Genomic DNA, 13,609 nt, shown 5'->3' on the forward strand with positions numbered 1-13,609 from the left:
TTACAAGCACAAAATGAATGTCCGCGATTTCTCAGTTATTTCAAACTAGGTTTTAAATTATGAGGCTTAAAGTATGCTTACATAACTCATACTTAACACTTCAATTTTTAAGGATGAGGTAACTCCTATGAGCCATTCAGTGGCTTTAATTCAATCCAGAGATTTGATTATTTTGTCCTGAGCACTCGTGGTTGGATAGTTTAAAAATATTTCTGAGATTGAATTGAAACCTGTAAGAACTATGAAGCCTTTATCAGTCTGTATTTATGGATGATATTGAATGAAATTTGCCTCAGTAAATAAAAGTCCTCTCAGTATCGCCCAGTTTTTAAAGCATTTAAAAAGCTATTCGATTGTTTTCATTATTTTCATGGGGAAGCAGTGTTGTAACAAAATTTTAGCTCGAAGAGTGGGTTGAATGTGAAGTAGTTACACTGTCCAACTAGAAGAGGGGATGAATAATCATGAAAAGAGAGACTATTGAAAAATGAGCCCTGATGGCGAATCATTGAATTTCAGAGTTGCTGGAGAGATTGGCAATTACGCAATTTCATCCCCGGCTTTCTTAGATGAAGCAGCTGTGGCATGCTGCTTAAATTCGATGCCTATTCCACAAACCCTGTCTTCAAGCTTCTTCCACCCCTCTTGCTCCCAGAAAATTGCCTTGATTCAAACTTCTCAGCGAAGTGAGAAATCACAGGTCCCAAGCAGTCCTGCTACCTACAGACCCCTTTCATCACTGTGAGCCTCCTGTTTCAGAAGATGACCCTCTCATTCATTCATCCAGTGTTTACTTATCTCTGGAACTTACGGTCCCCACCTTCCCTCCTGCATATGTCCCCTTTCTTCCCCTCTGTTGGCTCTTTCCCTCAGCTCATAAACATGTTCAAAACATGTTTATTATTAAAAACACATACACATGCATGTACACACGCACATTCACATCTGGACTTCCAAGCAAGATGACCTTCTCAATTCACGTTTTGAGACGGTCCAGAACAACAAGAGAAATACGAAATTCATCAAATGATGGTAAACTGCTGCAGATGGCAGACATTTGCAGAAATGGTACCAAACGCATGAAGCTGAAGGGATCAACACGTTATATACCTTAAACTTACACCCATGTTATATGTCAATTATATCTCAAAAATAAATTGTTTAAAAAAAACCCATGAAGCTGAAGCTGCAGAACTAATAGACTCTGAGTCTGGAAGGTGGAGGTCACCAAGAGTTTAGCTCCAGTGGGCACTGGATTCTATGAATGCACTTTGTCAGTGAAAGAGAAATGGTTACTTCTCTTTGCTGCCTGGAGCTGTGTCTTCTTTGAAACTGCTTCACTCATGGCAAAGGAAGAGGCAGATACTTCCTTGTAACCAGGACTTGAGCTCATCTGATCCCTGAGTCATAAATACTCAACACCATTCTAAATTCAGGGTCCTGGGAGTCAGGGGATGCAACCATAGACTTTTAAATGATGACAAAAGAATGGTGAGAAAGAAACATGAATCTCACAATGAAAATGAAACTATGAAACAAAATTCCAAAGCACACAGATGTAATTATTACTGAGACAGCCAATAAAGTGAATAATCAGGATACAAATCATGTATATGAAGTTAAAATAGAAAACAGTTTGAAGAAATACTTAAGTATATTTAGGATCCTCGAAGAGTTAAAGGAATCATATTCATAAAAATGACAAATTAGGAACAACCTACAGAAACAAAACAAAAAGCAGATGGGAAGGAGAATGCAGTAGAAATATTTGAAATTAGAAATATGGTAATTGAAATTAAAAACTGAAACTCTAGACTCACACAAATGGAGAACTGGTGATTGAGAAGAGGAACCAGTTTACCTGTAACACATTAAAAAAAGATGAAGGGGAAAAAAATAGGTAAATATGAAAGCGCATGTAAAAGATATGTAAGATCATTAAAAGGCTCCAGTTGATGTCTAATAAGTATTTTAAAAGAGGGAATGGAGACAATATAATACATGGAATAATAAGAAATATGACTGGGGCTATTGAAGAATTGAAAAATAAAAAAGATAAGTGGCCTTAGATTAAAACTACTGTGAAGGTCTCAATCCAACTTCTCAACTCAACCGTTGTAGAGTAAAAGCAGCCATAAACAATACATAAATGAATGGACATGGCTGTGTTCCAATAAAACTTTATTTATTAAAAAAACAGGCAGCAGACTGAATTCGGCCAGGGTGGCTGTAGTTTGACAACCCTTGATCCGAAGACTTAACCATTGTTTATATTTTCATGTCTGTTCCATGTACAAATTTAATTTTATACATATGATTAATTAACAATGGTTAATTTTTAATATGGACATATATATAATATACATCACACACATAAACCATTTGAAAAGAGGTATCATAACTGAATCATACATGCCTGGAGTCACGCTTGCTCTTCTGAGCACCCACTTTTGGACAGTTCTTAGTACCCATTGGCGTATCTAAAAAGAAGAAATCTCACTCGGAAAACACTGATGAATGATGCAGGTTTTAACTAAAGTTTTTGAGGGGCAATGAAGGAGGATAGACATCACGCCGCACAATGTAAAGCCTCCTAAAAGCCCCATTTGCTCACCTGTTTTTCCCCACTGTCCCGCCCCCTGCAGCAGGCAGCTGACGTTCACCTTTCCCTCCGCTTTCCTCTCTCAGACCATCCTGCAGCCGTACTGTTCCTTCCCGCCCTTTCCTCCCTCACCCCGGCTCTGAAAACGCTCTCAGCCCGCGTATCCAAACCACACAGCAAAATCCAGTAACCACAAGCTCAGCAGGAGAAAATCCAGGTCCCCAACCATGGATAGACCACTTTATCTCCAGCACATTCCAGGGAGGAGCTCAATTCATTCTGTCCCAATCTACGTCTGCATCACTGGTTTTGATGATCGCATGGTATACACTGTACTCATGTGCCATTATTTATATAATCAGGCCTCTAATTTTGAACAATTCATCTGCGTACTGAAAATCTTTTATTGACCAAGTTTTTTTTTTCCCTCACAAATTCGTGTATTGTATCAGCCAATACAGTTCATACAAGTGTGTGGGAAACAAATTTTCAACATAAACTCTGGAAGTGTATTTTTTCAGAAAAAAAAAAGTTTTTAAAATAGTAAACAGGATAAAAAGAAAAAAAGTTCAGAGGGTTAGAAGTCAGCACATTCAGGTGATCAGGGTCTTAAAATCTTTCATTCTTGTGTGACTATAGGCAAAGTCCCCAAGACTTTGTGGGTCAGCGTCTCAAACAAGTAACAGATGAAAACAGTTGTCACTGAGTCCTGTCACAAAAATAGCATGACTTAAAAATCTCTATTAGTTCCCTGTGGCTGCTATACCAAATTACCACAAACTTGCTGACATCAAACAACAGAAATTTATTCTCTCCCAGTTCTGGAATCCACTTGCAAAATCAAGGTGTCAGCAGGGCCATTTCTCCCTCGGGCTCTTGGAGAGAATCATTCCTTGCATCTTCCGGTTTCTGGTGGCTCCAGGCGACCCCTGGCTTGAGGCTGCATTACTTCAATCTCTGCCTCTGTCTTCACAAATCCTTCTCCTCTGTGTCTGTGTCTTCCCCTCTTCCGTCCTTTATGAGGATGCTAGGCTTTATATTTAAGGTCCCCTCGGATAATCCAGGATGACCTCATCTCAAGATCCTTAACTTCATTACATCTACAAAGATCCTTTTCCCAAAGAAAGTCATATTTACAGGTTCTGGGGGTTAGGACATGGACATTTAAAAGTCCACCATTCAACCCACTGTGATGTTGTTTGTTGGTTTGTTTATTTATTTATTATTGAAGTATAATTGATTTACAATATTGTAATAGTTTCTGGTGTATAGTAAAGTGATTCAGTTATATATATATATACACACACATATTTTTTCCATATGGTTTATTATAGGATATTGGGTATAGTTCCTTGGGCTATACAGTAGGACCTTGTGGTTTATCTGTTTTATATGTAGTAGTTTGTTTCTGCTAATCCCAAACTCCTAATTTATCCCTCCCCACCTCCTTTCCCCTTTGGTAACCGTAAGTTTGTTTTCTGTCTATGAGTCTGTTTCTGTTTCATAAATAAGTTCATTTGTGTCATATTTTAGATTCTACAAATAAGTGGTATCATATGGCATTTGTCTTTCTCTGTCTTACTGTGCTTAGTATGATAATCTCTAGGTCCATCCATGTTGCTGCCAATGACATTATTTCATTTTTTATGGCTGAGTAGTATTCCATTGTGTGTATGTATATGTGTGTGTGTATATATCTTATATATATATTTTATATATATATAATATATACCAGAACTTCTTTATCCATTCATCTTTCAGTGGACATTTAGGTTGCTTCCATGTCTTATGTGTTGTGAATAGTGCTGCTATGAACATTGGGGTACATGTATCTTTTCGAATTAGAGATTTCTCTGTGTATATGTCCAGGAGGGGGATTGCTGGATCATATGGCAACTCTATTTTTAGTTTTTTAAGGAAGCTCCATACTGTTTTCCATAGTGGCTGCATCAGTTTACATTCCCAGCAACAGTGTAGGAGGGCTCCCTTTTTTCCACACTGTCTCCAGCATTTGCTATTTGTAGACTTTTTAATGATAATCATTCTGACTTGTGTTGAGGTGGTACCTCATTACAGTTTTGATTTGTGTTTCTCTAGTAATTAGCGATGTTGAGTATCTTTTCATATGCCTGTTGGCCATCTGGATGTCTTCTTTGGAGAATTGCTTGTTTAGTTCTTCTGCTCATTTTTGGATTGGGTTGTTGGTTTTTTTGTTATTGAGGTGTATGAGCTGTTTGTATATTTTGGAAATTAAGCCCTTGTCAGTCGCATCATTTACAAATATTTTCTCCCAGTCCGTAGGTTGTCTTTTTCTTTTGTTTACTGTTTACAATATTGATTTTCAATGTTCTGAGAACCCAGAGGGAATAAATCATTCCTTTACTCATAAATGAACAGAATATGAATAGAAGATACTAAATGTCATTTTTCCTAGGTACTGGTGTACATTTGAATAATCTAATTTCTTTTTAGCTCTACTGACATTTATAAGTGTTTGCCATGAATATTAGTAAGATAAACTCAAACTTGAGTAACTTGCTGTTCAACTAGTATTTTTGTTTCGGTCTAAGCGAGCATATCGGTCAATGTTGGAACGGTCTGAGCAGCAGATTAGGGCGGCTTCGGGTTTGGAGGAACTGCTGCAGATCACGCACTTCGAGGACTGGAAGCTGTGGAGATGCCGGCTGAAGCTCAAAAGTCTCACCAGCTCGGACTCCCGCTCCAGTCCCCATCGGTCCACCAGGTTTGCTGCCACTTTCTATGACATCGAGACACTCAAAGGTAGGTGTATGCATGCGCAGGTCAGTTCTTGCTCTGTATCAGATAGCAACAATGCACCAACTTCTAAATGGTTGAGTAGGGCGGGCCCATGTCCAGGAGAAGAAAGAATAAGGGGTCTTTGACTTCATGGCTTTGATGTTAGTGGAGAATCCTGGTTTCTTCTGTTTACTCCATGGAGAAATCTATTCAATATGATTTTGAGATCAAAATTCAACACCAAGTAGCACTTGAAAATATAGAAATATATTTAACTCAGAGATGTGAGGGCAAACAAAGCCAGAAAGACTGTTGTCAGTAGAAAAACAATTTGAGTTTACTTAAAAAATAAGACAACCTGGGTGTTCCATAACAAGGAGCATTCTACAGCCATACAGACATGGATAAAAATCAATAGATTAAGTATAGATTTTTTGTGTCTTCAAAATTCTGTGATTTTTTTAAGTAAATATGAAATGTAGAAGTTAGAAGCTGAGTTAGAATAATGCCTACTGATATTACTGGGAGAGTAATGGAGGAAGAAATTCTCTAGACCAAAGAATCTAGACTCTGGATTAGAAAACAACATGATTTGAAATAATGGCAAAGACTGTTCCCTAGTAAGGTCTGGAGGTCCTTGATAAGAAAACCATTGTCTGCAGGGGGAGGCTATAGCTCAAATGGTCGAGCACATGCTTAGCATGCACGAGGTCCCGGGTTCAATCCTCAGTACCTCCTCCAAATATAAATCAATCAATCAAATTACTTCCCCCTCATAAAAATAAAAAAAGAAAGAAAGAAAGAAAGAAAGAAAGAAAGAAAGAAAGAAAGAAAGAAACCCATTGTCTGTAACATGTACTGCATCATAATGAATGAAATGCTTGCCAAATACAATTGTGTGGCCGCCAATTAAGCATTTAACTTTTTTGATGACATGTCCAAACCATACAAGAAGCCACCGTGGCATTGATGTTCTAACATTTAAAATTTAATTAACATATGATTACCCAGTAACAGATTGTGTCTGTTGAATAATTCAAATTGACTGCTAAGCCAAAATTACTCTTTTCTTTCCCTATAGAATTATATTTATTTTTTTCCATATGTAAAAAAGACCATGTTGTTGCACGAGCCACTGTTGCTGGCTGTGGGGAAGTCTGTGCACAGGCAGGATCAGACCCTCGGCAGCACTGGGGCAGGGCTGTGAGGAGGATGCTTGGTGTCTGTGTGTGTGACTGTGTGTCTAACTGAGTTGAGATAGTTGGAACCACGCCTAGAACCCAATTTAGCCAGAGGTTTAAAGCTCTAGCGAAGCTGTAGTTTCTGCGTGGTGAATAAGCATGGACTTCATGGAAGTAAAGTGATCAGAACTCATCTGGAGACTCAGGGCCTTAACCACATTACGTGTCTGAGGGCCTGAGGCCAGCCTGGAGATGCTCTGAGAAGATGGAGACAGGATGATCAAAACAAAAAAGTCATTGATGTTGAAATTGACACTTTCTAAGGAGGAAACCATAAAAAAAGTGTTTAAATATTTTTTAAAAACATTAAAAATATGGAATTTGCCACCTCTAAAATTTCTCTTATTACATGGGGGATCCTTTAAAGTATTTACTAGGTTAGAAGCAGCAAATTATCAAATCAGTGTGTTATCCCACTTCCAACTTGTTATCAACTTTCCCTCGTGGATTTCAGGGTTGCTCCCTGAGGCGGGGCACTCCTGCTGGGCAATAGTAAAGAAAACAGAGTTATGAAGCCTTTAGTCAGTGACATTGGTCATAATTTCACAGGGTTGATTAAAATCTTATCGCTACAACTTTCAAAACTTAGTTTTATAAAAAAGTAAATAGAAAGCAACATTTAAGTAGAATTTTAAACAAAGAATGTCTTTATAAGTTGACTACTTGTTTTGTCAAGAATTTATGATTAATAATAGTGAATTAAGTAATACCCATGTTAATACCTAATGGGTACTTTATCTCATGTTTACAACCTTCATCTCTTTATGTAAATATTCATAACCAGATATTTTAAACGATTTCTTAGGACAGAAGATTTTGTTATGAAAAAGCAAAATTTAGGTAAGTTGTGTAGTGTTTGCAGTGCTTTGCAGCCAGCTGAACATCTTACATTTTGTGTTTTTAGTAATCGAAGAAGCAACATATGAGGAAATTTGAGATTAAGAGTAGGGGGAAAGGAGAAAGGATATGGAAAAGATATTTTAAGGGAATAATTTAGAGACTAGCATCAGATCTGCAGCAATATTTTATCTCTGTCCCTTCTAGTGGAAACATGCTCACATATATGGAGATTCAGAATCTGGGCAGAGACCGATTACAAACTTTTGAAGATGGCATAAAAATGGAGCAGAGTTTATCTAACCACTGTGTAACACAATACCCCAAAACTTAGCTGCTTCAGACAACATTTTTTATCTCACAGTTTCTGTGGGTCAGAAGTGCAGCCATGGCCTAGTTCAGTATCTCTCCTTCAGAGTCTCCCCGGAGGCTGTAGTCAAGGTGTCAGCTTGGGCCACAGGCAGCATCTCAAGGTTCGATTGGAGAGGGATATGCTTCCAAGTTGATTCAGAGGTTACTGGCTGGATTCAGCTCCTTGCAGCTGACTGAGGGTCCCAGTTCCTCACTGGTTGTTGGATAGAGGCCACCCTCCTACCATGGGGACCTTTCCAACATGGCAGTTGGCTTCATCAAAGCCTGCAAGCTGAGAAGGCAAGAGACAGTGCCAGCAAGAGATGGAGACTGCTAGCAAGATGGAAGTCAGAGTCTTTCTTAATGTAATCACAGCAGTGACATCCCATCACTCTTCCTGTATTTTCTTACAAGAATTGGGTCACTAGGTCCAGCCCACACACACAGGAGGGGGTTACACAAGGGTGTGAACACCAGGAGGTGGGCATCTTGGATGGTGAGTTTACAAGCTGCCAGTCACAGCTGGTTTTCAACGTATAATAAACTCTACAGTTCCATAGCAAACTAAGTCTTTAAATGTCATCTTTATCATAAAATCGAATCATTTCCCAAAAACATCCACAGAAAGGCTAAACAACATTAAGCATCAAAGTATCAAAATCTAATTTAAAAAATAAACTAGGAAAGAAAAGCAAGTACTGTTTTACAAGAATGCATGTAATCTTCTTTTGATTCCCAGAGGTTGGTTTCTTTTTCTTGTTTCCCACAAATTAGCCAGAATGGCCAGAAGATCACTCCTTTCATTAAAATGAACCGGCTTATTTCATTGTTTTATTTAAACATAGGTATTGGGTGTTTGCAAATGAGAACACTCTGACTTGAGGAAAGATTAGTTCCACTGAAATTTTCATTCATGTTTCTGCCGGGTTTAAATCCTCCTATACTTACTTAAGCAACCAACCGTAATGTATTTCCTGATGGTGCTGAAAGCTACCCAAACCTGGCTGCAAGTAGAAGACATGCTATCCAGCTGTGTCTTATAAATTGCTTAATAAATACTGCTTACATGTTATTTCTTTCCATGCATCTTTTCACTTCCTTATTAGCCAGCTCCTCGAGATGTACCCAGCATAGTTATATATAGGACGTGATGTTCATCACTAATGGAAAATAGAATTATAATCTACAAAGGTGTTATATAAATGGGAAGGAACACAGATTTTGGTTGTAATTTTTCTGAAAGCAATCTCTGGGTAAAAAACTAACCCAAAATACCCATCAAGTAAAATAAGCACTACGCATGCCAGAATGACTATGTTCAGCATAATTCTGGCCCACGTTGGCATGTCAGGGCCATTTCTTCTGCGGGCTCAGCCAGCTGCCTCTCCGCAGTTATAGATGAGGAATGGCAGAGGACGCAGTGCAGCCCTCGAGAGACGTGCGTGGAGGTGGCCAGCGAGCTGGGCAGGAGCACCGACACGTTCTTCAAGCCTCCCTGTGTGAATGTGTTCCGGTGTGGCGGCTGCTGCAATGAAGAGAGCCTCGTCTGTGTGAACACGAGCACCTCGTACGTTTCCAAACAGGTATGCGGACATCAGCCTGCACACCCTCTCTGGAGCCCTGATGCTGACTGTGTTGACAGCCACAGCTCAGCTTCCAGCCAAGTGCTGTCTAAATGCTTGAGGTGTGTTATCTCATTCAACCCAGAAACAAGCTGAAAGGGCAGCTTTTTATCTTCCTTTATAGTTGAGGAAACGGAAGCTCAGAGAGGTAACTTGTGGCAGAGCTGTGCTTCAAATCCAGGTTTGTTCGGTAAGTTACAGGATACAGTGTTAGTCACCAACGGAAGAAGAACCTGAACCCTTGCCAGTTACTGAACCCTTGTCAGTTACTGTCTGTCTGATGCTATAATGTCAAGAATCAGAAAATCCTATGGGAGTTACTGGAACAGACATTAAAAGGAACGAAGACAACCAAAGTCTTATGTATTCATTAGGTTCGGTGTTGTTCAAATGGAGTGACTGAGGAGAGTTTAATGAAGGCTGTGGGCAGGGTTGGGGAAGGAGGGAGGCCTGGTGAAGTACCCAGGGCTGGCAGAAAGGGGAAGCTGTTCCCACCCTTAGACTGAACAGGCAAGAGGATGGAGCAGTTATGGGAGCTCAGAGAGAAAGTGGAGAAGAGGGCTAATGGGTGGGCTGGAGGAGTGGCAGCCAATGCCAACCTTTAGCCCAAGAGGGGTGGGGGTGGGAGACAAGGGTGCCCCTAGATCAGGTCCATAGAGGTCAGCATCCCTGTGGGGAAGGAAGGAGAGAGGATGGTGTCTCGGGAGAGGCAAATGGAGAATATCCAGCTCAAAAGACCTTTGAAAATAATCCTCCAGTCCCTGTGAAAGAAATGATTCTTCTCAGGGGGAGGGTGTAGCTCAGTGGTAGAGCGTCTGCTTTGCATGCAGGAGGTCCTGGGTTCAATACCTCCACCAAAAATAAACAAATAAATGAACCTGATTACCTCCCCCACTAAAAAAAAAGAAAGAAATGATTCTTCCCTACTCCATCTTATAAAATCCCTTTTGCTCAATAGGTAAGTTTTTCTTTCTATCACTACCATATTGTTGTAAAATGTGATAAATGTTGCATAGTAGGGCAGTAATAACAAACTTAGGAAAATACTTAAAAAGAGTAAGTCAAACTACATTTCCATTGGTTCTATGTTGCAAATTCCTCATGCATGTTGACATATTCATGTAATTGTCACATTTGCCTAGACAGTCTTTTCCCATGATTATGAAAAGAGATATTACAGTAAAATTACATATGCATTGAATATATTCATGTTAGGTAATTATCTTAATTGGACAGAAAGAATGGAACGCTGGTTTGTTTGGTAACAGGTCAACTTATCCTTAATTTTTCCCTTCTAGTAGCCCTTAAAATATCCCTTAAACTGTAGAGTTTCTTTTCTAAATTCTTTTCAAGAACCTTGGAACATGTACAAATTCTGACTTCTATTTGACAATCAGGGAGAAAAAAATGACATAAGTATGGCTAAGCATCAACTGTCAGTAGAAACAAAGCTTGCATAACGTAGGAGGCTTTAGTTCATGGCCATGTTATACCCTAGATTGCTGCTGAAAAATTTCGCAAGAAGATGAAGTTCATGCAAAATAAACAGTTGAAAAACACTCTCTTAGACTCACAGAAGTTCCATTACATAGCGAAAGGTCAGGATAAACACAACTTTAATGGATTGTTTCCACTTAATAGATAGTTGAGTACTTTATTTTGACTGCTGTATTCAACAAATGAGTAGTTTTAAAGAATGTGCTCAAGTGGAAGTACACAGCAGTTTTTCTTTTCAAATATGCATATCTGAACATTTTAATAGTAGGTTTTTTTTAAACTACCTCTCAACCCAAAGTTACAGACTATTCGGTGAAATATCTCTTAGAAACTAAGTGAATAAATGAATACTCTGTGTAGTAAGGACTGCATGGAATGGTGATTGAATGGACAGAATATTAAAATCAAGTTCAAATTCATCCATGTATCAGAGAACCCACTCTGAAAACAAAGTAATTGATATTTCTCTAAATTCTACTTGCTGAGATCCCATCTCGCTTCTTCTGGTCACAGTAATTTCATTCTCAAAAGTAGTAAGGCATATTCTTAAGAGTATCCCCTCTGGCTCTAGAGTAGACTGACTGGGCTCAAATCCCCACTCTTCCAATCAGGAGTTCTTTGGCTTTAGACAAGTTATATAACCTCTCTGTACATCTGTTTCTTCACCTGTAGAGTGAGGGGAGGGTAATTTAAAAAGCCCACCCTCTAATGTTGTTATAAAGAGTAAATGAATTAATATAAAAGTGCTTACAACAGGGGCTGGCATGTAGAAACATAGAAAAAATGATATTGATGTTACCTGTAATTATTTGTTTTGGGCGTGATGATCTTGTTTCAGTCAGTGATTACTATGTAATGCTGCATAAAAAACACCCTAAAACTTAGCGGCTTCAAACAATGATAACTTATTCTCATTTATGTATCTGAGATTCAGTTAGTTCAGAGTGGGCTGGACACCAGGTTGCAGGTTGAATCTAGTTCTGGTCCCTGTGTCTCTCATCCCTTGGACCAGCAAGCCTGCCAGATCATGCTCTTCTCATGAGAAAGAGAGCATGAGAAAACAAGCCCCAGAACACACACACAATTTCAAGTTTGTGCTTGTGTCGTGTCTGCTAATGTCCTGTCAACCAAAGAAAGTCACATGGCCAAGTCCAAAGTCAAGGAACAGGAAACTGTATTCCTTCAATGGAGGCGGCGTGGGAAGGGATAAGTAAATATTTTTTAACAATAACCTATTACCATGGTCTCAAAGAAACTTCACAGCTATAATTTCATTTAATCCTTACAATTTACACTCAGATTTAAAGCAGGAGCAGGGACTATTTTACAAGGGTACCAGGGACACCAAAAAGTTAGGAGATTTGACCAAAGTTAAATACCTGATAAAGTTGGATAAGATCCCAGTCTTCTGACTCCCAGCCCAGCATTCTTTCCATCATGCCAGCCCTTATCCTTACTACTTCTATTCTTAATGGACAACTTTGCTAAAATCACCACCATAAGAGATAAAGGCAAAAATGCAGACAGTAGACATTTTTTAAAAAATGTGTATTATAGTTATCTTTCTCTACTACAGCTCTTTCAGATATCAGTGCCTTTGACATCAGTACCTGAATTAGTGCCTGTTAAAGTTGCCAACCACACAGGTTGTAAGTGCTTGTCCACGGCTCCCCGCCATCCGTACTCAATTATCAGAAGATCCATCCAGATCCCAGAAGAAGATCGGTAAACATTTCTTATACTTCATTATGCTTGTTCTTGCCACTGCTAAAGTGTGTGTGGAGAATGCTTCATTAATTATAGAGTCATCACACTCTTTTCAAGCTCTTCTTCTGTTAGCTTCTAACGCAGATCTACAGGTAACTGTTTGGCAAATATATATATCTATTCTTTTTTTTTAATTAGGTGTTACATGGATATTGCAGTAAGACCCAAAAGCTCAGTGGTTATGAACTCAGAATGTCAACTTGTGAGCACTTTTGTTCTCATTAATGTGCATAGTCTAATGTGGTTGTAAAACTCTACTCCAGTCTCCAGTTTTGCATATTCCAGAGCAAGCATTAGATTAAATTTATTTCAGGCTGTTTATAAATTTAAGTCCCAAAATTAGGAGGGAAAAAACATTCCTGGAGTCTCTAGGGAGTGACAAAACTCCCTGCATCCGATTTTGGCAATTTTTTAACCCTTCTGCTTAAGATTACCAAATGGGAAATCTTATTCTAAGTGAAAATGACTTAAAATTAATTTGGACTTGGACATCTTCTTGTGAGGATTTTGTGATTCTTCATGAGACAAATTATGACCCCCAAAAGTGTTCTAAAAGCAAAGTAAGTGATTGATTTGGTGGTGGGGGGAAGCATTTAATATACAGAACAAAGGGAAAATTATAACCACTGAATAAAAATATAAAGTAACTAAGTTGGATACTTAGGTCTTGCAAAAGTAAAGGAGTGAACACTCTGTGTGAGTAGCAAGTGAAGGATGAGCTGGTGGTTATATGTTAGTTAACACTGAGCCAAGAAGACCCTTCTGCCTTTCTCAAGCAGAAAAGGAAACATATAAAAAGAACGTTTATCCTCAAGACGTTCCCGCTGTCCTGGTCAATGTTCTTACCTCCATTTTAAAGAAGATAAGGCTTAGGAGCTATGTTAGAACACTATTTACTTTTGGTAAAATAAGCTCTGTTGACAGCTAATTTGCAT

The 13,609-nt window shown here is 38.8% G+C and overlaps 1 protein-coding gene across 1 annotated transcript in view; it reads left to right on the forward strand.

The window, feature by feature from the left end:
- Positions 1-13,609, forward strand: part of VEGFD (vascular endothelial growth factor D) — a 34,486-nt gene that overhangs the window by 13,458 nt on the left and 7,419 nt on the right. Inside the window, exons 2-4 of the mRNA XM_010993412.3 lie at positions 5,173-5,383; positions 9,181-9,371; positions 12,484-12,632. Of these exons, the coding sequence (XP_010991714.2) occupies positions 5,173-5,383; positions 9,181-9,371; positions 12,484-12,632 (551 nt within the window). The remainder of the gene's footprint in view (positions 1-5,172; positions 5,384-9,180; positions 9,372-12,483; positions 12,633-13,609) is intronic.

This window comes from Camelus dromedarius, chromosome X, assembly GCF_036321535.1.
Source record: "Camelus dromedarius isolate mCamDro1 chromosome X, mCamDro1.pat, whole genome shotgun sequence".
NCBI lineage: Eukaryota > Metazoa > Chordata > Mammalia > Artiodactyla > Camelidae > Camelus > Camelus dromedarius.